The 24,897-nt window shown below is 43.2% G+C and overlaps 1 protein-coding gene across 1 annotated transcript in view; it reads right to left on the reverse strand.

Moving 5' to 3' along the window:
- Positions 1-24,897, reverse strand: part of NRK (Nik related kinase) — a 130,410-nt gene that overhangs the window by 83,642 nt on the left and 21,871 nt on the right. The window contains exon 3 of the mRNA XM_050964468.1: positions 1,598-1,654. Coding sequence (XP_050820425.1) covers positions 1,598-1,654 — 57 coding nt within the window. The remainder of the gene's footprint in view (positions 1-1,597; positions 1,655-24,897) is intronic.

A 24,897-nucleotide genomic window follows, 5' to 3' on the forward strand; every position in this document is an offset into this window, starting at 1 on the left:
GTGTGTTCCATTCTATGCATCCGAAAAAGGGAGCTGTAGCCCACGAAAGCTTATGCTGAAATAAATGTGTTAGTCTCTAAGGTGCCACAAGTACTCCTGTTCTTTTTGTGGATACAGACTAACACGGCTGCTACTCTGAAACAATGTAGATGGCTAGACCTGTACCCACAGAGTAGAAGCAAAGTCCGAGCACTTTACTGATCCAGTCGTTTCAAAAATGTACCCTTTCCACAGACAGAAGACCAAACCTTAGTAGTTTGACCTTATATATGTACACAAGTATATTTTAATCAAGATATAAAGCCTGGTTTTTATTCATACCACAGCCCATTTGTACTACCCTGGCAGTGTAAAAGGGCCTTAAAGTGGGTGTGAGTTACACTATACTTAATCCTGCTTTAAGTTCTCCTTTTCTTAGGTTATGTCTACATGATACAGCGGCACAGGTTAGACAGCAAAAAGTGCTTCTGTCCCCATAGTTCACAGCAGTTTCCAAAGAGACACAAACTATATTGGCAACAACACCGATGCCTGTATAAATGTGTCTACATTAGGGATTATACTGGGTCAGTTAGGTTGGTAAAAGTCTACACTCATAACTGACATAGCTATGCCAGTACAAGTTTTAACGATAGACCAGGCCCACTATTTCGGAATAAGAATGCCTTTTTCTTTACTATTTTAATCCACTTTGGAAGTGGATTACACTAAACCAGAAAAAGGCATTTACAGTCAAAAATAAGAATGTTCACACATGGCGTGATTATATAGCTATTCTGCTTTAAATGCACACCCTACCTTATTCTGGATTAATTTTCATGTGTAGAAAGTCCTTTAGTGTAAACGAGAATCAGGCCCATAATACGCAAGAACTGAATTGCAGGAAACTCTAGGGGGGGAAAATTTTTTGGCCTTTCATGCTAATATTGTCTTGAGGGGACAAGTTGCTGTACTATAAAACCAGCTGCACTGATCAGAGGAGGAACAAAAAATCAATGCTTAGCAGATTCCGTGACACTATGTTCTGACTCTGATATCACTTTATAAATGCGAGCAAGGACTGTGCCAATTAAACTGTCTCCTTCTCTCATCTATCTGATAAAAAAAAAGCAACATTTGCAACTCTAACATGTTCTTTCCTGCTTGCTGTCAGTGTGACTACAATGCCCTAGATTTTTGTACTGCACAGAGGAATAGCTGGCTCGTGAGGGGAAAGGATGTGATGAAACACAGCAGGGGCAGCGCAGAGCTACAGGAAATCTTCTATTTGCTATCTCTGGAAACAGATAATCAACTAGCACTAAGCAGGAAGAAAAATTCTTTTCTTCATCATTATAGACTAGCAAAAATATACAGACCCACTGGCCCTGATTGCTTTGCTCCCATTGTACAAACATGATTGAAAACAAAAAAAATTGCTCATACAACCAGCCTCAGCATGTTAGGAAAAAAACCCCAGTTCCCAGCAAGCAGTACTCATGCAAGCAGATTATCTTCTCCAATAAATTATCTAACTCTGTAGTGATCTGGCTGGTTGTTTTATATGTCCTTTTTGCTTATATCCAGACAACTGTTTTTTCCACAGATGCTCACTCACCTCAGTAACATTCATAACCTTGATTGCTGCTAGTTGTCCTGTTTTAACGTGGCGTCCCTGTGAAAATAAATGACATGCTGTAGGTAAAACAGACATGTATGCAAACCATATGTACAATATTCACCGACTCAGAGAAAAGTAGGGCTGGAAGAGACCTCAAGAGGTCAGCTTGTCCATCCCCTCCTGTTGAGCCAAGATTAAATATCTTTGCAAGCAAAATAATCCAATTAATCATCAATACAGTGATTTTGCATAGCAAGATTTTCTTATTCAGTTGTCTTAAATCAATGAAAATAACATTTGCATGATGCAAAACCATTAGGATGAAATTCAGCACTGTAGAAGGTAAAGAATAGGAAACTCCTGTTTTCAGTGTCCAATGTTAGTTTGTAGGTCGCAATACAGCTCCCAGGAAACAGGTGTCTCCAACCTGCAAACCAACATTTCTTAGTAATCTCAGCAGAGATGTCAAGGATTCAGTGAGCATAGAGCCCAAAGGACCTTTTCGTCCCTCCACGTCAGGGCAGAGACAAATTGGTGAAACGAGTGGGGATGCTGGCACTGCTTCTTTCTGTGTTGTACCCTGCAGTGTCCAGAGCTGTCAATCTGGCAACTTTTCCACAGTTATCAAGGATTACCTTTCAGACATCCCCCGCCCCCCAACGGTTCTACACCTCTACCCCGATATAACACCACCCAATAGCACACGAATTCAGATATAACACGGTTAAGCAGAGCTCCAGGGGGGCAGGGCTGCGCATTCCGGCGGATCAAATCAAGTTCGATATAACACGGTTTCACTTAGTAAGATTTTTTGGTTCCCGAGGACAACGTTATATCGAGGTAGAGGTGTATATTGTGAAATAAGCCTCTAGAACTCTCAGTGCTACTGCGGTTAACCAAGGGTCAGGTATCAACTTGAAAAGCTTGTGGAGGTTTTGCACTTATAGAATAATGCTCTCTGCTGATATGGGGGAACCCTTCTGAGTTTTGTAATGCACACTGAGACTATCTAACTGTGCAATGCTGAGACCTAGAAACTGAGACAAGCAACAGCCTTACTTTAAAATGCACCTTTTACACTTCTCTGTTCACCAGGATGGCTAGGCCACATTGCAATGGAAAGTACAGTATATTACCATGCTAACCAGCACTAATCTCATAGTTGAAGATTGCATCAAATTACACGAGTTGACATCATATAGGTTAAATGCTCCAATTATGTTTTCCCCGGGCCAGATTCGCAGAAATAGCCTTCAGTTTTTTTAGTGCAATTTCTCTCCTGCAAATAATCGTCTGCAATTTTGTACCCACAATTAACTGCAGAGGGCAAACCATAGGAAATCAGGTATTCCAACATGAACTGGTATGATCTGTGGACACTGATTTGCAGTGCAGTTTACACTTGTAAAATTAGAAGGTGAGTTGATCCTTTTAAAAAAAAAATCAGGCCCTATATGTTCAAAATTCCATATGAGAATTATTTTGGGGGCTAAGCAATTTTGCATTAGGAAAAATGATTGTTTAATATCAGTCAGTATGTCACAGTCCTGTTTTCCTTTATAAAAGATAAACTATGCTGAATTTTTGTATATTTGTGAGTGCTCTCTTCTCGTGGGCGCACTTGTGGTCCTGCAAAACTTTTTCGCGTAACAAAAAAATCCTATAGTTCTAGTTTAGCACAGAATTTAAGAGGAAGATAAATGAGACACACCCAAAACATGTGCATGACACACCCATCAGCGTGTCTGACTAGAGAGTCTCTAGTGATGAATGCTACTCTAGACAGATGCCTGCCTTTGGTCACTATCCATTTCAGCTGACGTCAATCATGGTTAGTAAGCTTCCTTTTAGCAGCCACAGTTCCTTTGTTGGAGGCCATTGTTTGCAAATGTTTCCAGGCATTGAATGTCTTGGCAATACAGTGAGAGGACCTACCACAAAGTACAGTAATGCCAGACATGCTGGCACCCTGATTTAACCCCACAGCCTGTCTGGAATTAAACATGCTGATAAATTCAGGTCTTTAGCCACTGTACCTAGCAGGCAGCTGACCTCTCTTGGTGACAGCAGCTTTTAGGGAAGCTGTGTGCACTGCAAAAGGATGATACACGTCGTTTGCCTTTGAAAATTTTAAAGGATTCTCATCATTGCTGTTTCACAGCTAGATCGAGGATCGAGATGCGGGAAAGAAAAGGGTTTCCTTTTGTTATAAGCACAGAAAGTTTAGTACCAAGATAGCGTTGCATGGGGTAAAGACAATTCAACAGAATAGCTAAGAAGGGGGGCCTTGGTGTTTTACTTTGATATCAGAACATCTGCCCAATTAACTTGTCCCTTTGTATAAAGATAGCTGTTATTTTGCAGCCAGCATTATTTCCACTCCATTCAGACCTGCTGTACTTGCTTACTTTTATCACTGTAAACCAGAAATGTCAAATCTGTCTCCACGTCAAGAAGAGAGGAGAAAAGCTGAGAGTAAATGAAGAATTTTAAGCCATTCCTGCAGATTCACTCTTGTTCCGATCCTCTCTGTGAGCTTAAGCTTTTTTTTTTTTTTTTGGCTTGGATTTGGGGAGATAATCTCAGCCCTCACAAAATTCGTAAGAAAAGGTTAACATAAACCCCATGGATCAATTACTTGGGTGGAATGCAATCATTTAAAATGCTGGAGGGCCAGAATAGAGAGAATGTTTTAGCAAGGTTGGAAACATCTTATGAAACAGTTTTTTAATTTTGTCATGAGACACTAACTGTAACGCTATTTGTGGTGAAATGTGGGGTTGTGGGTGTGATTTGTGACATGCTTTCCAGAAATAAATGAGTAATGGGTCTACACCCTAAGTTTCTTAACATGGCAGGGACGTGGCTCCTTTCATAGCATAGCCTATGCACATGCTAACCTCTGTAATAAGCCTGACATAGGACAGCATTACACATTTGACAAATATACACTTTCCACATAAGCCTACGCCACCCGCACCCAGATATGCACAAACAGGCCTTTCCCATTAAATAGGCTGGAGCTCCTACAAGGTAGGTGCATAACTGGTTGGAAAATCGTTCCCAGAGAGTAGTTATCAGTGGTTCACAGTCATGCTGGAAGGGCATACCAAGTGTGGCCCCGCAGGGATCGGTTCTGTTCAATATCTTCATCAATGATTTAGATAATGGCATACAGAGTACACTTATAAAGTTTGCAGACAATACCAAGCTGGGAAGGGTTGCTTTCGAGGATAGGATTAAAATTCAAAATGATCTAGTCAAAATGGAGAAATGGTCTGAAGTAAATAGAATGAAATTCAATAAAAGACAAATGCAAAGTACTCCACTTAGGAAGGAACAATCAGTTCCACACATGCAAAATGGGAAAGGACTGCCTAGGAGGGAGTACTGGGGAAAGAGATCGGGCGCAGGGGGAGGGATCATAGGGGATCACAAGCTAAATATGAGTCAACAGTGTAACACTGTTGCAAAAAAAGCAAACATCATTCTGGGATGCATTAGCAGGAGTGTTGTAAGCAAGACACAAGAAGTAATTTTTCTTCTCTACTCCGCGCTGATTAGGCCTCAATTGGAGTATTGTGTCCAGTTCTGGGTGTCACATTTCAGGAAAGATGTGAACAAACTGAAGAAAGTTCAGAGAAGAGCTCCAAAAATTATTAAAAGTCTAGAAAACATGACCTATGAGGGAAGACTGAAAAAACTGGATTTGTTTAGTCGGGAGAAGAGAAGACAGAGAGGACATAACAGTTTTCAAGTACATAAAAGGTTGTTACAAGGAGAAGGAAGAAAAATTGTTCTTCTTCATCTCTGAGGATAGGACAAGACACAATGGGCTTAAATTGCAGCGAGGGCAGTTTAGGTTGGACATTAGGAAAAATATCTTAACTGTCAGAGTGGTTAAGCACTAGAATAAATTGCCTAGGGAGGTGGTGGAATCTCCATCTTTTGGGATTTTTATGAGCAGGTTGGATAAACACCTGTCAGGGATGGTCTAGATAGTACTTAGTCCTTCCTTGAGTGCAGGGGATTGGACTAGATAATCTCTCGAGGTCCCTTCCAGTTCTATGATTCTATGACTAAAGAGACAACATGACAGTCATGACACACTCCACAGTAGCTCACACACACAACCTCAGTCACGGGAGGCGACGGGAACGGCAGAGAGGACACTGGACTTCTCCCAGATTTTATTCTAAACAGCCAACAAGAATGTTAAAGTGTCCATTTGGACACTTACCAGAGAGGGGCCCGAGGGAAATCTTTTCAACCCCTTATCCAATGAGTAACAGTCCCCAGGCTGTCAGCATTGGCTGCAAGCCAGAGTCCCAGCCTAAGACTTGAACCCAGAACCTCTCAACTATAAGGTGAGCATGCTACCACAGAGATGGCTCTTTAAAAATGTTTTAGGCAACTCTAATTAACCCTGGTTAAATTCCTGCATGTAGATTTTCATGGACTGTTAACATAATGCATGTGCAGTTTAGCAGTGAGGCTTACCAGAGGTTGCATGCTAAAGTTGTTTTGATGTATAGAAAAGGCTACTGGCTTTTCTGGCAGAACGGCAGTGATAATACAAGTAAAATCACTGCTCCCTTGGCTTTTCAGCTGCAGCAAGTTTCTTTTCCTGGCAAGCTTTATAAGTGGTTTTAAACATCTTCAGCTCCACCCTGAAGTTCTCACTCAAGCCACCTTCCTGAGTAAAGACCAAGTCAAGACTTTTTTTTATTTTTGTGTTTTATTTATCAAATAACTTTCAGGGGTTATCCACAGTTCATGGGAACTCTTGTGCACTGCTACTTCTCTAGCAGCCGCAAGGGTCTGTTTCGGTAAGCCACGCAAAACTGGTATCTGTTTTCTAAGAGGTGTTGTTTTTGTTTTTTTTGCTTAAAGCCACCCACTGATTGTTTTGACCCTTTTGTTGCTGAGTAATATCAGCCACTGTGTTTATGCTGTGGGACATCTTAGGCCAGTCGTTTAAGAGTCAAATTCTGGGCACTTCACTGATGTGAGTAGTCCCCCCGGTGAGTAAGAGAAGTGGAATTAGGCCCCTAAAAAAAGGAAATTGCTTTGAAAACACCTTCCAACAGCAGGAAAGGGTTAAAGGGCTTCCTCACCCCACCCCATAAACGACAGATGCTAAAAAGCTGTTAGTTTCTAAGCTGTTTTTCTGCAGAGTGCTCACAGGGAGCTAGAGGCGTTTGGGTGGCAGCGTCCTGTGTTAGGCTAGTCTTTTAACTCACGCTTCGGGCTCAGCAGAATTAGGCTGAAGGTGTTTGCGAGGGAGTGACTCCATGTCGTTAATAAGAGGTTTGTTTAAGTTTCAGTCTTCATCTGTGTGCTCAGTTTGTCAGTCTATTATGACAGTTGAGAAGACAGAAATTATCCAGCAGTGCCCTCCCACCCCACCCCATGAGAGTCACTCAGGTTTTCACCTCAAACGCTACATTAAATAACAGCAAACTCAGCAATAGCCTGACCATCTAGCAGTGCTCAGACATGATGACTTTTCTAGTAAAGATCTCTCCAACATTTTCATGCATGAGGGGCTTAAAGCAATTCTCCCATTGACTTGAACAGGCTTTGGATCTGGCCTCAAATAGCAAAATTCTTCTGCAATATGTTTCCAAAGAAAGTTTTGTTGCACTTTCCTATTTAACTAGTCACTGTAATAATAGTTTGCAAAACTGAAGTCAGTTTACACATTCCCCTAAATCTACTTATCGCTGATCACAGCTACATTTGTGGAGGCTACTCCATGCCAGAGATCTGGTTTTTGTGTGCTCCAGCTGGGTATTCACACAGGAGGGCAGAGAATGGGAATAGATTAGCCCATGTATTTATCTTCTCAATTAACTTAGCTAGAGGAGCCCTTAATCTGCATCCCCTAAAGTGTCAGACACATTGTACATGCATATGGAGAACGTCAGTAGTGGTCAGGCTATGAGCTGGACAAGAGGCTTTGCAGCAATTTCATGGATTTACAATGAGATTCGTTTGGTTAGAACAATTACTGCAAATGCTGCTCCATATCAGGAGCAAGTCAATGGTTCTCCTGTGTGGACCAGGCAGCAATTACAAGTGGAGATCCCGATTCTCAGTTACATTCAAGCTGCACTTGCAGAGCAGGGATGGACGCTCACAGCCACCTGGCCCCAGCAGAATTCCTGATCTAATTGATGCTGGTAGAGTATGGTCCCTTATGCCAGTGCATCAGACACAGTGGAGCTCAGCTTTGGCACACGCAATCCCAACATGCGCCTTTACACACCCTATGCCGGGGGAGGGAGGGGGAGTGCAGCTGGTGCAGAAAGTGGCTACTCCAGCTCTGCTCCTCCAGTTCTACACAAATGGAGAGTCCCACTGCGCATGGGCATCTCCACCTGGTTTAACACAGAGAATCTGAGCCAAGGGCTCTAGGATGCAAGTGTCTCATGACTGATTCTGGCTTCCATCTCCTCTTTCCCTCTCACTGATGATTTACTTTGGCTCAAGTCAGCCCCTTGCAGCTCCCATCCCACATGTCTTTCTTGGCACCAAGCACTCATTTGCTTCCCCTTGTTTCTGGGTCCATCCGCTCCATCTGTCCCAGCTAAACTGAGGCAAGAGGAGCTTGTGAAAGGCAGAGCAACAGCTGCCTCACTGCTGAACTTTTACCATACCCTTGGGGTCATACACCAACTGTATAGAGGGAGGGATAGCTTAGTGGCTAGAGCATTGGCCTGCTAAACCCAAGGTAGTGAGTTCAATCCTTGAGGGGGCCACTTAGGGATCTGAGGCAAAAATTGGTCCTGCTAGTGAAGGCAGGACTCAATGACCTTTCACGGCCCCTCCCAGTTCTATGAGATAGGTATATCTCCTTCTATTTATTTTAAAACTTTGGCCTGATATGGCATTTCCAAGGACAGTGACTGGTCCTAGTATAAGGGAGCCCACAGCACAGTAAAGGAAACAGGCAGCCACCCACTCACTCCTCATAAGTGCAAGTGAAGGCAAAGCTGCTCAACTGCAGGCTGTTATTGCTAGTGAACTTAAACAAGTAGGTTCCCTCTTCAAAACCCACATCTGGACTTCGAAGCTTGTGCCCATCTCTCGCCAATGTGCTTGTGTGTGGCCCTGTGGCTCCTGGCAAACGTCCAACACAGGATTGTGTGTCTGACAGACTGGGACCCTCCCCTCTCCTTCTAGCCTGGTAGCTGCCGGAGAGTGTGCGCTCCCCTGGATAGGGCACAGGCCCCCAGTCGGAGATCCATGGCCTAGTCCAGGCTTTGCGAGTGACCTTGGGCAAGTCATTTCACTCCTCTGTCTCCTCTGTGTATTTTCGGTATTGAGATGGGAAGTTCTTTGCGACTGACTGTTTGGGTGCCCCGATCGCCGCTGGGGTCTCTCGGTACTACAGGTGAACACCAATAGTGCACAGCGTGTGTATTCAGGGGCTGCTTGGATCAAGGCAATGAGCTGCGTCCCACTGACCAGTTTTGCTTTCCCAGGCAGGAAGTTCAGCCTTCCCTGCTTTCAGGGCCGGCTCCAGGGTTTTTGCCACCCCAAGCAGCGGGGAGGAAAAAAAAAAAAAGCTGCGATTGTGAGCGGCAGCAGCTCCACCACGTTGGTTTCTTCTTCGGCGGCCGGTCCTTCCCTCCGAGAGGGACCCGCCACCGAATTGCCGCCAAAGAACCTGACGTGTTGCCCCTTCCCCCTGGCTGCCCCAAGCACCTGCTTGCTCAGCTGGTGCCTGGAGCCGGCACTGCCTGCTTTTGGCTGGTACCAGAGAAGGGGAAGCTGAGGGACAGCCCGCTGCAGTGCGCCTTAAGCCTCAGTGCTGGGGGGGAAGGGAAACTGTTTAAATGGGACATGAATAAATGCCGAGACACAAGTTGTTAGGAGTTTATAGCTAGTTTTTGTTAGTTAATGGTCTGAGGCAGAGCTCAGGGTGGTTAATGCACTAAAAACAAGCATTGAATTGCAGTTATGAACAATTTCTCCAGGATTACACCATTATAAACCATAACAAATGATTTACAACAGCAATTGTGACAGCCAGGGTGGAAAAATTCCATCACTCTTTGGCAGTTAATTACCAGACTTCCCCTCTCCTCACCCTCCCACTCCCAAGGAATTCAAGACACTCCTTGACGGGTTTCTAATTCTGATTATGGCCCAATCCTTTTGTTTTAATCATGCAATCGGAGGTATTGCTGTGAAAAGCCCACTTTGGCTGACGCTATTAAACTCTCTGTGGCAGCTCTCTCACAGCCTTGCCTGTTTGTCATATGTTGATTACCTAAATTAAACTGCACCTTCCCCTGAGGGATTTTTCCATCCTTTGAGGTGGCAAGAGTCCCTCAGGCCTGTGAGCACAGGCTTTCTTAGAATCATAGATCAGGAAGGGACCTTGAGAGGTCATCTAGTCCAGTCCCCTGCATTCAAGGCAGGACCAAGTATTATCTAGACCATCTCTGACAGATGTTTGTCCAACCTGCTCTTAAAAACCCCCAATGATGGAGATTCCACCACCTCCCTAGGCAATTTATTCCAGTGCTTAACGAGCTTTATTCCACTTCAGTTCTGGGAGGCCTCTCAGTTCCATTTGTCATCTGCAAAGCTTCTTCCTTCTACGGACTGCTTTCATGCCAAGAGGGCAAGATACGCTGCAATCTGCGAAGCCACCGGCCGCTTGCGCTGCCTGGATGCTACCCAGTGGCAGGCAGTGCTGAGAAGCAGTGTAGTAGCCCAGTCAGAAGCCTCAACCTGTAGACACATCACATTCCCTCAGGCACCTCATCTCTATTATACTCCAAAGAGTTCTAACTCTCACTCAAAATCCACAGCAAGCACAGTTCTAATGCTGGGGCACCAGGGCAACTGATGGCTGGATAAAATCTTTCTCCTTCGCCGCTCTCCATAAACATCCGCCTTCAATGGTAACTAGAGAGCTGCCTCTGCCATTTACCATGGCTATAGCCAACAATGAGAGTGGAAAGCAATGATGATAATGTGAGAAAATTTCCTTAACTTATGACACCTCAGCAAACTAAACAATCTTCCTAGCTCTCAACTGGCCTAACCTTAGAAACTCTGGGCTAGAAAGCTTACTTAGCTGGGGTGAACTGGCATTACTCCACTGACTTAAATGGAACTACACCATTTACGGATCTGGCTGCAGGAATCTTTCCCCAGATAGGGGTGTTAGCTGCAACCACGTCAGGAAAACCATATACAAGTGACTCTACAGAGTAAGATTATCCCTGCCCACCAACTCCAGTGAACAACATGCTAATTAATGCACTGCAAAAAATCAAAAATGTTCTTTATGGTTCCTAATGTTATTCTTATGTGGTTAATCACAAACGACCTTGTGAATGTGTATATGCCACGCAGTATACAGTCAGCTATTTATTAGCCTTTAAATGGGAAATATAGGTAAGAATATATAGTTGAACAACTGCATATTACACTACAGAACGGCAAGATGTAAAACATCAATGCTAATCTAACAATCTTGCATGTTGATACATAAAGAGTCAGTCAGAGATTAATTATTGATATCCAACATACTGTATTAAAACACAGCAGTTATATTAATACCATGAATTAGAGAGGTGAAATATTAATAACAAAATTGAAAACCACTCAAAAAAAATCAAAATTTGTCACATTTCATTCCAAACTTGAAAATGGATAATTTTGCTAAGGTTAGCAAATTTATTCAGCAAAAACAATGGCAATATCTAGTGAAAAATGAGCTCCTTTTAAAGCAAACACTGGCTTATTTCTAAATAGGAATTAGCTTCTCTCACCCCCCAAATCTTGATGGCTTTTTACTCCAAATATACAAAAAATTCTGCATGGATCTGAAATGAAAATATCGATTTTATCAAAATTCGAGGGGGGTATGAAATAGGCAAAAAACAAAATGTGTGCATTTCTCCCAGATCTACTGAGTATTTAACCCAAGGCTTGGCAACCTTTCAGAAGTGGTGTGCCGAGTCTTCATTTATTCACCCTAATTTAAGGTTTCGCATGCCCGTAATACATTTTAATATTTTTAGAAGGTCTCTTTCTATAAGTTTATAATATATAACTAAACTATTGATGTATGTAAAGTAAATAAGGTTTTAAAAATATTTAAGTAGCTTCATTTAAAATTAAATTAAAATGCAGAGCCACTCGGACCGGTGGCCAGGACCCGGGCAGTGTGAGTGCCACTGAAAATCAGCTTGTGTTCTGCCTTTGGCATGTGTGCCATAGGTTGCCTACCCCTGATTTAAGCAAAAAAAAATGCCGTAACTCCTATCAGCCACACTCATAACATTCACGCACAGGAGGTTAAGTTATGAGACTTTCCCATCCCTATAATAAAGTAGTGTTACGAGCTGGGTAAAACCTTGTTATAGGCTGTGTTAAAACCTTGTTCAAACTGATGTGTGACTACATCTTTCACTCAACATAGTTGTAAGAGACAGTTAAGGGCCACACCTAAAACAAGTTAGTCTCTAAGGTGCCACAAGGACGCCTCATTATTTTTGCTGATACAGACTAACACCCTAATAGGCCTTCAGAGTGGTAGCCGTATGTCTTCACTAGCCTGTGTCAGCTTACTTGGGATCGTGGGGCTCAAGTTGTGGGGCTGTAAAACTGCGGTGTAGACGTTTGGGCTTGGGCTGGAGCCTGGGCTCTGGGACTCTCCCCCATGCAGGGTCCCGTAGCTTAGGTTCCAGCCCAAACCCAAAATGTCTACACCACAATTTCACAGCCCTATAGCTCAAGCACCACGTGCCCGAATCAGCTGACATGGGCTAGCTGTGGGTGTTTAATTGCAGTGTTACACTCTGCCCAGAAACGAGCACCATGTGGGCAGGGGGTTCCATTGGGTATTGTGACCAGGTGTGTGGGCATACTGTGACAGGCCAAGGCCAGATGGCTATAGTAAAGCAGTGAGGAACTGGTATGTTAGCCCCAGGCTAAACAAATCCCTGGTATCTTGGTAACCAAATGGCAGTTGCTCCAGGTTAATCAAGACACCTGGGGCCAATTAAGATCCTTCTAGAAAGCAGTGGAGACAGCTAGGTTGATTGGGACACCTGAAGCCATCTAGGGCTGGCTGGAACTAATAAAAGCCTCCCAGTCAGTCAGTGAGGTGTGCATGTCAGGAGCTGTGCTGTTGGAGAAAGTAAGCAGTACAAAATCCGTATCAGGTGCAATGAAGGAGACCCTGAGGTAACTGTGAAGGAGATATTGAGTGGGGGCTGCTGTGGGAAAGTGGCCCAGGGAATTGTACATGTCCTATTTCCAAAAAGTCAGCTACCATAGCTGCTACGATTAGGGTCCTGGGGCTGGAGCCTGGAGTAGAGGGTGGGCCTGGGTTTCCCCCTCCCCTCCCTGATTAATCACTGAGACTGGGAGACAACAGAGACTGTGTCAGGGAGGGTTGCTTCTCCTCATCTCCCTTGCTGGTTTATGATGAAAATGGCTCAGTAACCTGTGACCCTTGCCTCTAGAGAGAGAAGGGCTGTGTGGAGGGTCTGAGGCTAGCAAAATCTGCCAGGAAATGTGGAACCCATGGAGACGAGGATACAGCTTTGTCACAATACACAATGGTGTGTGAGAGAACACGCAGATGTGGAGAAGACCAGAGAAACAGAGGCAAAAAGCAAAGAAGCCACACAGTACCCTGTGAGCACAGTGTGACCCAGGAAAAGCTAGAGAGAAAGCTTTGGGGTCTGCTGCCTAAAGAGGCTTAAAGCTGCAAGCTCAGAAATGGCTACTTTTGTTCTTGGTTCCTTCTCCATCCAGAGACACAGGACTTTGTACATACATGTAAACAAACAAGCCTGTGTCAAGAATACCAGAATCCATCCATTTCTACTTCTAACTGGAACATTCCCAGGACTCCAATATTTGACTAGCTGCTTGGGTCGAAAAGGGGCAACAGTAGCAGCACGTTAGTCAAGAGGAGAGATTAGAGTATGTATCTTTTTCCATTAGTTAGAATACATTAAAAATCCTGGGGTGTGCATGTCACCTTTTCAGAGCAAATGACTAGAACGAACAGATGTGGGAGGAAATAGACAATTTTTATGCCTATATTGCAACTGATTATATCATGATCCATATGAACTGTAAAAACCAAGAGGCACTCAGCCACCAGAAGCAGCTTTTTTTTCCCTTTTCTTTTTTTCACCCTTACAGTTCCTATTTCCTCCCATTGTACCAGTGGAAATGCAAAGTGTATGCTTTGCTTAATGTTCATCTGTGTTGACTGCAGGCCAGTGCAAAAAGAAAACCAGACAAAAAGAATCAACTTAAACCTTTTCACAAACAGGTTTGAATATCCACATTTTTGCAATATAAACACCAGATTACTGTCCCTGTGCAAAATGTGAAAGCAAAATATGAATTTGACTTTGAGGTCCCCTCCTGCCCTACATTTCTATGATTCTGTGAAACAGCTAGGGTTCAGGACAAAGAAAATACTTCTTTCTAGGCTTTAGGAGTGTCAGTGTTGGCTTTTCTTTGCTCCCATGCAGGGGTCAATGGGCTTTGTACCATTAACTTCAATGGAAGTAGAATTAGACCAAACACTGCACATCTTTGAAAATCCCACCCTGGACATACAATGAAGGAAGGTGTTTTACTTTGAAAATTGGGCCCAAGCAGCCATTATTGCAACATTTAAAAAAAATTACTCATTGATTATGCTTGAGAAGTCAGTACAAAATGAGGTAGCTGGCAATGATGGCTACTGATACAAGTTTACTTCAACCCACTGCTGCCCAAGTGGCTGTTATGGGGCATTTACAAAGTGCCCTTTTGCCCTCCCCTGTGGCAGGGCAGGCTCCAGAGGTTTTGCAGCCCCAAGCAGCCAAAAAAAAAAAAAGCTGCAATCACGATCTGCGACAATTCAGCAGGAGGTCCTTCGCTCCAAGTGGGAGTGAGGGACCCTCTGCCAAATTGCCGCCGAATACCTGAAAGTGCCTCCCTGCTCCGGAGTTGCCGCCCCAAGCACCTGCTTGATAAGCTGGTGCCTGGAGCCGGCCCTGCCCTGTGGCTATCTAGCTATGCAGTGAAATGTCGCTAGGTCCTGATGCTCTTTGGAGCCCCCACTGGAATGTCAACTACACGGCAGCTGTCCTAGCACAACCGTGAAAGGCAGGTAGAATTAGGACAAAGGTCATTTTATTTTTACTCCCATTTCAGGTTCTCAAGTTTTGGACTAGGGTAACGGTTCACTGGCAGAACTCCTACAGATGCCATCAGCGTACATGTATAATGATGAATGGGAAAAAAAAATTGGGGTGATCTTCTCAAGGCTCATTTGAACAAGCTGCTGTAGCCCTTGGTGGAAAATGGAGGGAAATAGTAAGCGGCAGCACATTTGACTACACAGAGTTAATGAGCTAGTCTGCTAGGTGCCCTTGTGGTCTATGTGGACCACAGAGACCTCGGGGCACACGTATAGGGCAGCACGGGTGCAGCTATGCTCAGTGATGGCCAGACCCAAGTCCACTGAAGTCAGTGGAAAAGCTCCCGCTGACCTTATGAAGTTGGCTCAGACTTTGAGTGATTTACATCCAAGCGTCCTGAAGGAAATCCAAAGTATGTCTTCCTAATTGTTTAACCAGGAAGACTAAAGCTTCTCTGAAACACTGGCTGTTCCCAATTCAGAAAAACACACAGGTGTTTAACATGTGCCTAAGTGCCATTACTTCAAGGGGACATAAGCATGTGCTTAAAACAAAGCAAGTATTTAGGCACTCTTCCTGAATGGGAGCCATTATTAGGATCAAGAGAAAAGAGGTTCCACGCCTAGGTATAGACAGACACAGAGCAGAGCCAGCGTGAACAGAAGGAGATGCGTGAAAATGCAGGCTGCTCAGTTATTCCCTTTCCTCACATTTTATTTATTGGGACATAAAACCTGATTTCTTTAGGCTTAAATTTCAGTATTTACATAAATAACGGTTTAAACAGTCTTCCCATTCATCTTGGGTTTAAACATTTGTCATATCTCTTAACATCTGTTGAAACACATCGTAGGGTTTCCAACCTCAGAAACGCAATTATATAAGGATGCTGCTATCTTTCCATGCCAAAAAATGGTGATTTCACAAACACAGGAGGCTTTATTTGCCTCAAAGATTTTCTGATTCTGTGGGTGCCTGCTGGCAGAAGGGCTGCAGGCTTCCATGAGTCAGCAGCAGAGCTGGAATTCAACTGCCAGAAAGAACCGGGTGGGAAGGAATAGGGGGCCACTTTCATTTTGTCTGACCAGGGTTCATTCTCAAACTACAAGGGCTCAGACCTCAAAGGCCCCGGCATAAGGCCAAAGCTGCTCAGCACCTGTGGAATTCGAGAGTGATTTATGAAACCAAAGTTCTGTGGCACCAAGAAAATATTCATACTAAAAAATAAACAGTTTAGGAAAAACTCAGGCTTTGGAAGTTTCTCTTCTCATTTTACAGGATGAGGCCCGTACAGAGAGACTTAAAGTGGGGTGAGGTAGAAAAGTATGTCTCCACGTCAATGAATTCTCTTCCCTGACCTTAGCAGTCTGTATCCAGCTTCAGAAACATAATGGACTAACTAATGCGTACATGCATCACAATGCTCTTCTAGATTAAATCAGAATGGTTTAAACTGTGTCTCATAGGCCCTGTACTACTGACAGGAAATGAAGATTTTCCTTTAGCTCAGAGGAAGAGGCCTGGTATTTTCGAGCAGAAGAATCTGAGTTTTAGGCCAACCTTCACCACAAAGCTCTGAGTTGTGCAGATCAGTGACAACCATGAAGTTAAATATATCTGCGAATAATGTTGCCTTCCCTCATGCTAATAAAACCTTTTGTATGATCAGAGACACAAATGTACACTCTGTGTGTGTGTGTGTGTGTGTGTGTGTGCGCGCGTGTGTGTGCGCACGCACTCAGGCATGCTCTCTCTCAAGTAATTTTGCCACTGACTTTTCTAAGAGCATGATCAGGTCCCTGGTTCTTGTGTGTTTTGTAAATTGTTGTTTATTTGAATTTTCTGTTGTATACAATGCAGTATGCACAAGGGACAATCTCAGGTTAAAATCATGTCATTTTTTTTAGAGATATCCTTATCTATATAACTAATAGGACTGGAATTTCAGAAGAGCCTAATAGTAGGCATACACTGCAATGTAAGCCAAGGGCTAGCAGCAGATCCTGGGTTTGTTAATATTTATAAACCTAAGTTAGGAATTGTTGTTCCAATCTAGGGCTCCAGCCTCTACACTTCATTATGCAGGCCCAAGTCCAACCACCCATATCCCAAACTGCCTAGCGCCCTCCCAAAATATTGCTCCTCTAGCCTTTTGTTCATGGTGCAGTGTGGGAAAACTCAACTGTCCACCAAAGTTGACTATCCAGAGGACACAGAAAGTCGCCTCATGGAATTGTGGTATACTTTTGGTGGACTCCCTGAGCACGAGTCCACTCGGGCTGCATCTACACTGAAAAACAACAGGGCTTTAACACTGGATTCTGGCTTGACTCACGCTCAGAACCTTCATTCCTATGAGGTCCTGGAATCCAGAGTCCAGGCCCTGGGTTAGCACAATTTGTGTGTAGACAGAAGAGGGGCTAGGTTTGAGCCTGATTCAAACCCTAGGCTTACAATGCAATGTAGAGATACCCTAAGGGAGTTAGGGCACTTAACTCCTATTGAAAATTTTAGCCTAGATCATTAAACCTGTAAGAATTTTTTAACGTCGGATTTGTTTTTCACTCTTTATGTTGGTTGTTGAAGTTTCTCCTGCACAGCTTGTGAATAATGCATCCATCTCACATACATGCTGGTAAAATCTTATTACCACACCGTACTCCCATGTATGCTTCATATCTATACATACATGACCAGATTTGCAGCTGGGGTAAACAGGTGTAGCTCCACAGAAGTCACTTTATCTCTCCTGAGGATCAGACCTTAGACAGGTGTGGTGCATGGATAGCAGGCCCCAAAACTACTTGTTGAAAAGAATTAGAATGCATTGCTACAAATACAGAGTAGGGCAAACAACAAAAATCTTCCTGACAACCATTTGATGGATCTGGTTCATGGTCTTGTATGTCTCCTTCCAGTGGCTAACTTGCTGACAAATAACGTCATGCAACCCTTTCCTCCTGAGGTGGATACTGTGGGTGAAATCCTGGCCGCAATGAAATCAGTAGGAGTTTTTGCCAGGATGTGACCCCACAAACTCAGTGGCATCCACCCTAAATCATCAGAGTTGGCCATGAAGTTGATTCAGAAAAAGGACAAACTTCTTGCAAAAATTTTTGCACAAAATTTATCCCATTTATCCACTGAAATTTTAAAAAAACTCAACATTTTCTCAGCCAGCTCTACCTGACTATCATCTAGACATAGAAAAGAAGGATCTGATGGCCACAATTAGAGTTTGTGAGATGAGTACTGCAAAATGTTGGTCTCCTGATTTCTGATTGGACTCTGCAGGAGATAATCTCTAAGGCACTGTTCCTGCAAAGAACTCTGCAAGAAGAGACCCCTGTGTCCAAAAATCTGACTAAAGGGTCCCTATGCCCACTGTCTACAGCATTCGATGTTTTGAAGAATTGGGTTTCCAAAATTAATAAACTGATTTCTTACATTTGTCTTTCTGAAAAGACAAATCAGTTTATTTAATGTACTTTTTTCTATTATGCCTTAAAACACTGCCTCGAGGTTTGTTTTTCATAAAGAAAATTCTAAATTGAGTAGAGTCTGTTATTTTGTCTAAACCACTCTAATGTTTCATATGACAGATGTCTATTTGGCAAAATTTCTCTCTTCAAGTAAGCTACGGGTCAGATTTATTCTAATAATTCCCTGCCAGCTAAAAGTGCATGTCCACTTATTGCATTTATTTTAGCGACTGAAGTCAATCAGCACCCAGAGAGAAATTAATTAACTAGATGAAAGGAGAACTCTTGGGAAAAATTTTATATAATAATTGCTAAATACAGTCCAGTTAAAGAACTGCAGACCTACAGTTAGACAGGAGAAGCAGTTACTGGTAACTTTAAAACAACAGCAAGATTTAACTTTACTTGATGAATTAATCAAAGAAGGGGCTACCAGTTTCTAGGATTGCTTTACCAGATTTTAAAGCTCTGATTTGTTTTTGTCTTTCAACGCTCGTATCCTCCCAGACTCATTTTGTTCAATGTTGGAGGAGTTGCTTACGAATTGCCAATAGGGTGACCAGACAGCAAATGTGAAAAATCGGGATGGGATGGGCGGTAATAGGAGCCTATATAAGAAAAAGACCCAAAAATCGGGACTGTCCCTATAAAATCAGAACATCTGGTCACCCGAATTGCCAGGCATTCCTACCTGTGGCATGCGTGAATATTTAGCTCCTACAAAGGCTACAATTTCAACTATTCATTAATATCATGTAGTTGGCCCCACCAGACTGGTCTCCAATCCATTTTCTGTCATTCCTCTTCAGTACATCCTGTCTATTGACACTTCTCTTTCTTCAGAGTTGCTAAACTTTTCTTGCTCTCCTAGCCATGTTCAGTGGCCCCAGAATTGTGATATCATGGGTCCATTCCTGCAAAGAGATTCCTCCTGTGGACTCTTACGCTCATTTGAAGTCCCCTGGGAGTAAAGGTCCATGCAATTGCATCTTTTTGCAAGACTTCAGCCATGGTTTGGAGTTAGAGCTCATAGGATTTTGTGACAGAAGAAGTTCACTTCTGTTACCGTTGTTCTTTGTCAACTTTTTATGTTAAATTTCTGCTTACGTGGGATCCGTTAACAGATAATGGACCACACTGTTGTTTAAGTAGAAGATTTTACAATACTTTTAAGATCCATTATGTACCACCTCCGGCGTAATGCCTAGAAGAAAGCAGTCCATCAAAATGGCTGGAGGTGAGGCACAGAAGCGACTAGATGGCACTTATTTTACCTATTTACAACCATTTTTTAAAATTACAAAAGTACATTGGCTACCTATGTATGTATTTGATTGTATCCCTCTCCCTGCTACCCTTGATATTTCACAGTAAGCTTTTCAGAGCAGGCGCTGCATCTCTGGGTATGATACGCTGGGAGCTACAAACGTAGTTCCCAGTTCGGGTAGACATACATATGCTAACTCCAATCGAGCTAGCGTGCTAAAAACAGAGGTGTGGCTGCAAGGGCATGCATGGCCGCTCGTGCCAGCCCAAATACGCACCTTGGACCGGATTGTACTTGGACAGCTAGCCCCAGCTGCCACAGTCACACAGCTCCTTCAAAGCTAGGAATTACAAATCCCAGCTGCAGTTGTAATAATACCCTTTGTATACATCTATACAGCACCTATTACAATGGGGCCTTGACCCTCACTAGGATCCCTATGTACTATGGAACATAAATATATAATAATAATTATAATAATGAGATTTAAATCTCACCAGACCAGATCATAAGACCTCAGCTTTATTCACTGCCTCCTTGACCCAATTTTAGTTTTAATAACAACAGGCAAGACAACCAGTTGCATCACATAACAAAAGAGATGGGGGGCTGCTGGGGGGTGGGGGAGAAGTAGTAAACAACTTGAACATTCCACTAGGTCCCTAGCCTGTATTAGGGACTTAGAGGAAACAAATTCAGAGTAGCAAAGATTTGGGGGATGGCTTAGGGTATAAAATAAGCTTAAAAACCAGCATACTATTTCCCATGCAAGTAAATCTCCATTGTAAAAAAACGTATGTTGGGACAGCCAAAATTTTACAATATTGCCAACCCCAGATGTTCAAAAATCCTGAGTCAGACCCCTCAAAATCATGAGACTGGCTAAAAAAGTATAAGATTGATTTAAAAGATAATATTTTGAGTGCTTTATTTCCCTTCCGGTTTAGGGTTCACTTGGGTCAGGTTTTCAAGCTTTTCTCTGCCACCATCAGGACTAGATGCTCACTTTGTTTTTCCATATGAAAGCTGAGATTCCGATGACTCCAGCAGCTCAGGCTTTAAGAAAGACATGAAATACATTGAGACTCATGATCACACCATGCGAATTGGGAACTCTGCTTTAATACAAATAGATTTTTGCAACACAGGGGAAGAATACAATTGTCCCTCGTTCGGCTGGTGGAGACAAAGTACTTTTGGATAAGTGGGAGTTTAAATGAAATCACTGTTCCCTATACAGGTGAGGCCAAATCTTATTTAGATTTTATTTGCTCTAGCAAGCAGCAGTAACACTATTCGAGTGGTGCACGGCAAAGCAGTCTCAGGATAAATGAGATTCAGGCCCAGCATGTATAGCTTTGCAGCTATATAAAAACAGGTATATATTACAATGTTATGAAAACCAAGTGGCTAACAGGAGCCTGCTGCTAAATACATGCTAGAAGGAAGTTATGACGATTACTAAAACCAAGCCATTGAAGCTGAGCCCTAGGGCTCTGTGATAGCCAAAGAGAGTGCAATGTGGGTGTAAAGCACTGTCATTTAGACCTGGTGGCATTTTACACCCAGGTGTAAACGACAACACCAATTGCTGGACACTGAAGAATCAGAGTCCAAATGTTTATTTTAAAAGATCTGGGCTACACCCAGAATCGCCCCAGTTTAAGTAGAAGTCTGTTTTTAACCCAATTTCATGAGGAGTGGACATTCTGAATGGGATTTGAACCTGGCTTCTATCAGTTCTGCTTGTGTCAATATTGGCTCGGCCAACTACTTTGGGTGGGATTTTCAAAAGTGCTCTGCTTTGGCCTGACTCAGCTCCTGGAGTTGTACCAGCAACTTCAATAAGGGCAAAGTTAAGCGAATGCCAAGAACTTTTGAAAAATCAACCCTTTACTTCTGTGCTACTAAATCATTAAATAAACTGGTGTAGCAGGCTGGCAGTTACTTGCTTTACCACTGAGTAACAGGGCTTCTGATGGGTGGAAGCCCCAAATTCATCTATCTTCTGCTCCAATTAGAAGGGAGCCTTATCAATAATCACCTCAGTAAATGCTGGCCACAATTAGGGCTGGGCGCAGCTGGTGGTTTGGCCTTCACAGCAGCCAGATGTGAGAACGTGGTTCTGTGTCAAAGTGACAGCTTTTCCACCTGCTAAAACCTGCTTTTGTTTTTGCCAAGCAGCAAGGTGAGAATCATTTTCCTTTCTGCCAGACCTTCAAATCAATCAATCTCTCTCTCTCTCTCTCTCTACTTGTGCACTGGCACTATCAAGCCAAGTAAACCATTCTAGAGTGAGTGGCCAGGATCTCAGCAGATGTACATGGGTGCAGCCCCACTGAAGTCAATGAAGCTGTGTCCTTTTACACCAGCTCAGGTTCTGGACTAAGCTCTTTGGAACTCCCAATTACCCTGGCACGTTTTAACTTTTTTTAAAACTTGGTTTCTCCTTTTATTTTTTTAGTGCTCATAAAAGACAACAATGAGCGGAGGTTTTCCTAGACAACAGGCTCTGTGTAAAAAGTGGCAGTTAAAGATTTCTTTATCCTCCCGCCTGTTATGAATTATTGTTATTGTTTGTATTATAGCATCTAGAGGCCTCAACCAAGGTTGGTGCCATTGTGCTAGGCACTGTATAGACACATATTAAGAGATAATCCCCCCCAGCCCCCGAAGAGTTTGTAATCTAACAGACAAAGGGTGGGAGGCAATAGTGAGGCAGAGGCACCTGGCCACTGCTTATTATTTGCATTGCAATCAAACCTAGGAGCCCCATTGTCCCAGGCACAGTACAAACAGATCCAAAAAATGGCAAGCTCTTTGGGGCAGGAACTAGGTCTGACCACCACCGACTCATTTCTCATAAATCACGGACGACTCATTTGATCCTACTGGGGTCCAGGCAGACGCCTCATTTGATGATACAAACTTTCAGCCACAAGTGCAGATGAGCCCAAACCAGAACCTCGTCTCCACTGTAGTTTTAAAAGGACATTTGTTATGAGAATTCTATCAGGACTCAACAGCACAATATGCACACACGTGCTTCTGAGCGGGCTGAAGACACCGAAGATCAAATCCTGCATCTTGGGTATTTGATCCTTTCTAAAATGGATTATAATGGATTATAAAATGAAAATAAAATGGATTCCCATTGCTAAGGTTCTGGAGACATGTAACAATACCGCACAGGCAACAACTGATTGACCAATGTCATCTAAAAGAAATGCCACAATCTCAGTAAATCCCACTATCTTCCTCCTGAAGAGAAATCCCAATAGATGAAATTTACACTGACGGCCAACATGCATATGTCTTGACAGGCCAATGTAGGCATCAACTTCCAGAGGCAAGTCCCTACCTCTAGCCCCACAAAATTCACACCCAGGGACTGTTACCAAAAACACCCCAGGTGATCTTGATTGGCACACAGAAGTCTCTAAGGTAATCATGACCCAAGCCACAGATGGCTCAATAGATCAAAATCAGCACCTGGATGCCACCTGGAAAGCCGGCGTAGACTTTGGAGAAAGAAGTGTAATCAGCTCTTTGCTGCTATAAAATCTGAATAAGCAGCCTATCCATATATGTTGCTGACCACACATCCAGTTGTGTGTTCTGACTCCTAATAAATCATACTGTTACTGTTTTTTTACACAGTGTGCAAGGATTAGAAGAAAAAAATTAATAGCTTATATAACAAAACACTAGCTTATGAGATTCATATTGCATGCCTGACACTGAAAGCAGCCAAAAAGAAAAGAAAACCCACTACTGGCATATGCCCTTGTAATCTCACAGAAAATACACTATATTGCAAGTACAGGCAGAATTAACACACAACAGTGTTTGATTGTTCAGACTCCCCATTAATAACCAACTTGTATACTCCACAAAGTCTAGGCGACCTTGGATATCACACAGACAATCCCATTTGTTGAGGCCCAATCTTGCTCCCACAAGTCAAAGAAAGTCATCTTACTGATTTTAGTGAGAGTGAGATAAGCCATTTGCGGTGCCAGTCAGCCCACACTGACCAACAGCAAAGCCTGTGAACGTTGTACAAGATGCTAGTATTCCTAAAATGAACTCCTAGTGTTGCCCATTAATAAAAATCAAAGTTAGAGAGTGTCATGGCTGTAATGTAAATATTGCTGTTGCAAGCAAATCCAGAAGCTCAGAAAGCAAAATTGCCTTTCATCCACGTTGACTGCGCCAAATTCTCTTACCCCACACAAACCTCAGACTTTGCACACAGTTCATCTACTTGGGTGATGGGTGTCTCTGCAAACCCCGTGTGTCACTTCTGCCTCACATGGCTCATGTTTTCATTTTTTGCTAACCAAAAAGCCACAAATATGACACGAGTTCTTTTGCAGAAGCTATTATTTTTAAAGGGATTGCTGGCACTCATGTGTGCACAGAACAAATATACAGTACAAAAATGCCTCCGAATAATGGAGAAGTTCAATCTGGAAATTCAAACAAACAAACGAACAGTCTTAGGGAATGTCTATACAGCAAAAAAACCCTGCCGCACTGACTCCCAGAGGACGGATCAACTGACTTGTGCTGCGAGGCTCAAAATAGCAGTGGAGCTGCTTGGGCTTGGGCTGAACTGGGCTCTGAAACCTAGCAAGAGAGAGGGTCTAAGAGCCCAGGCTCCAGCTGAAGCCCCAACATCTACACTGCCATTTTTAGCCCCACAAACACGAGCCTGGGTAAACTGACTCGGGGTCTGAGACTGGCTGCCACGGGTATTTTTTTGTGGATGTGCCCTTAGACAGAAATCAACCGGACTTTGTCCATATATTTGTCATTACTATTTAAACAGCCTCAAAAATACATTAAATGCTTTACAAACATAAAAAGAGAGGGCCATGCCAAGGGGATGTTCAAATTTAAGGACTTGATCACACATGTGAATCTGCACGGGCAAACCTGCTCTACCCTCACGGAGCTCCTCCACTGATTTCATTTGGCTCTGTGTGGGCACAAAACTCTGTCCATGCAGGGCCATTTGCAGGGTGGGTCCTCTGTACAAAATACAGGTTAGGAAGGAAGATGAAAAGAGATGAAAACAATCCTCTTCTCAGCTATATTCTCCAGCATGTTGGATGGGAGGCCAAAGTTTCCAATTTTTGTTTTGCAATTGCCCCCAGTGAAAGCAGTTTGGCTAAGTCTTCTTGATGTTCTCAAGAAAGGAAGGCACAATCAAGAGGTTGGAACTTCACCCACCTCTCTTCTCCATCGTTCCTTCTCCATGTCCAACCCTGTCTATGGAGACAGATAGTGAAATACTGTCTAATGATTCAGAAACTATCACACTACATCAATAAGGAAACCTACAAGATGGACAATGTC

This window comes from Gopherus flavomarginatus, chromosome 8 (genome assembly GCF_025201925.1).
Source record: "Gopherus flavomarginatus isolate rGopFla2 chromosome 8, rGopFla2.mat.asm, whole genome shotgun sequence".
NCBI classification, from domain to species: domain Eukaryota; kingdom Metazoa; phylum Chordata; order Testudines; family Testudinidae; genus Gopherus; species Gopherus flavomarginatus.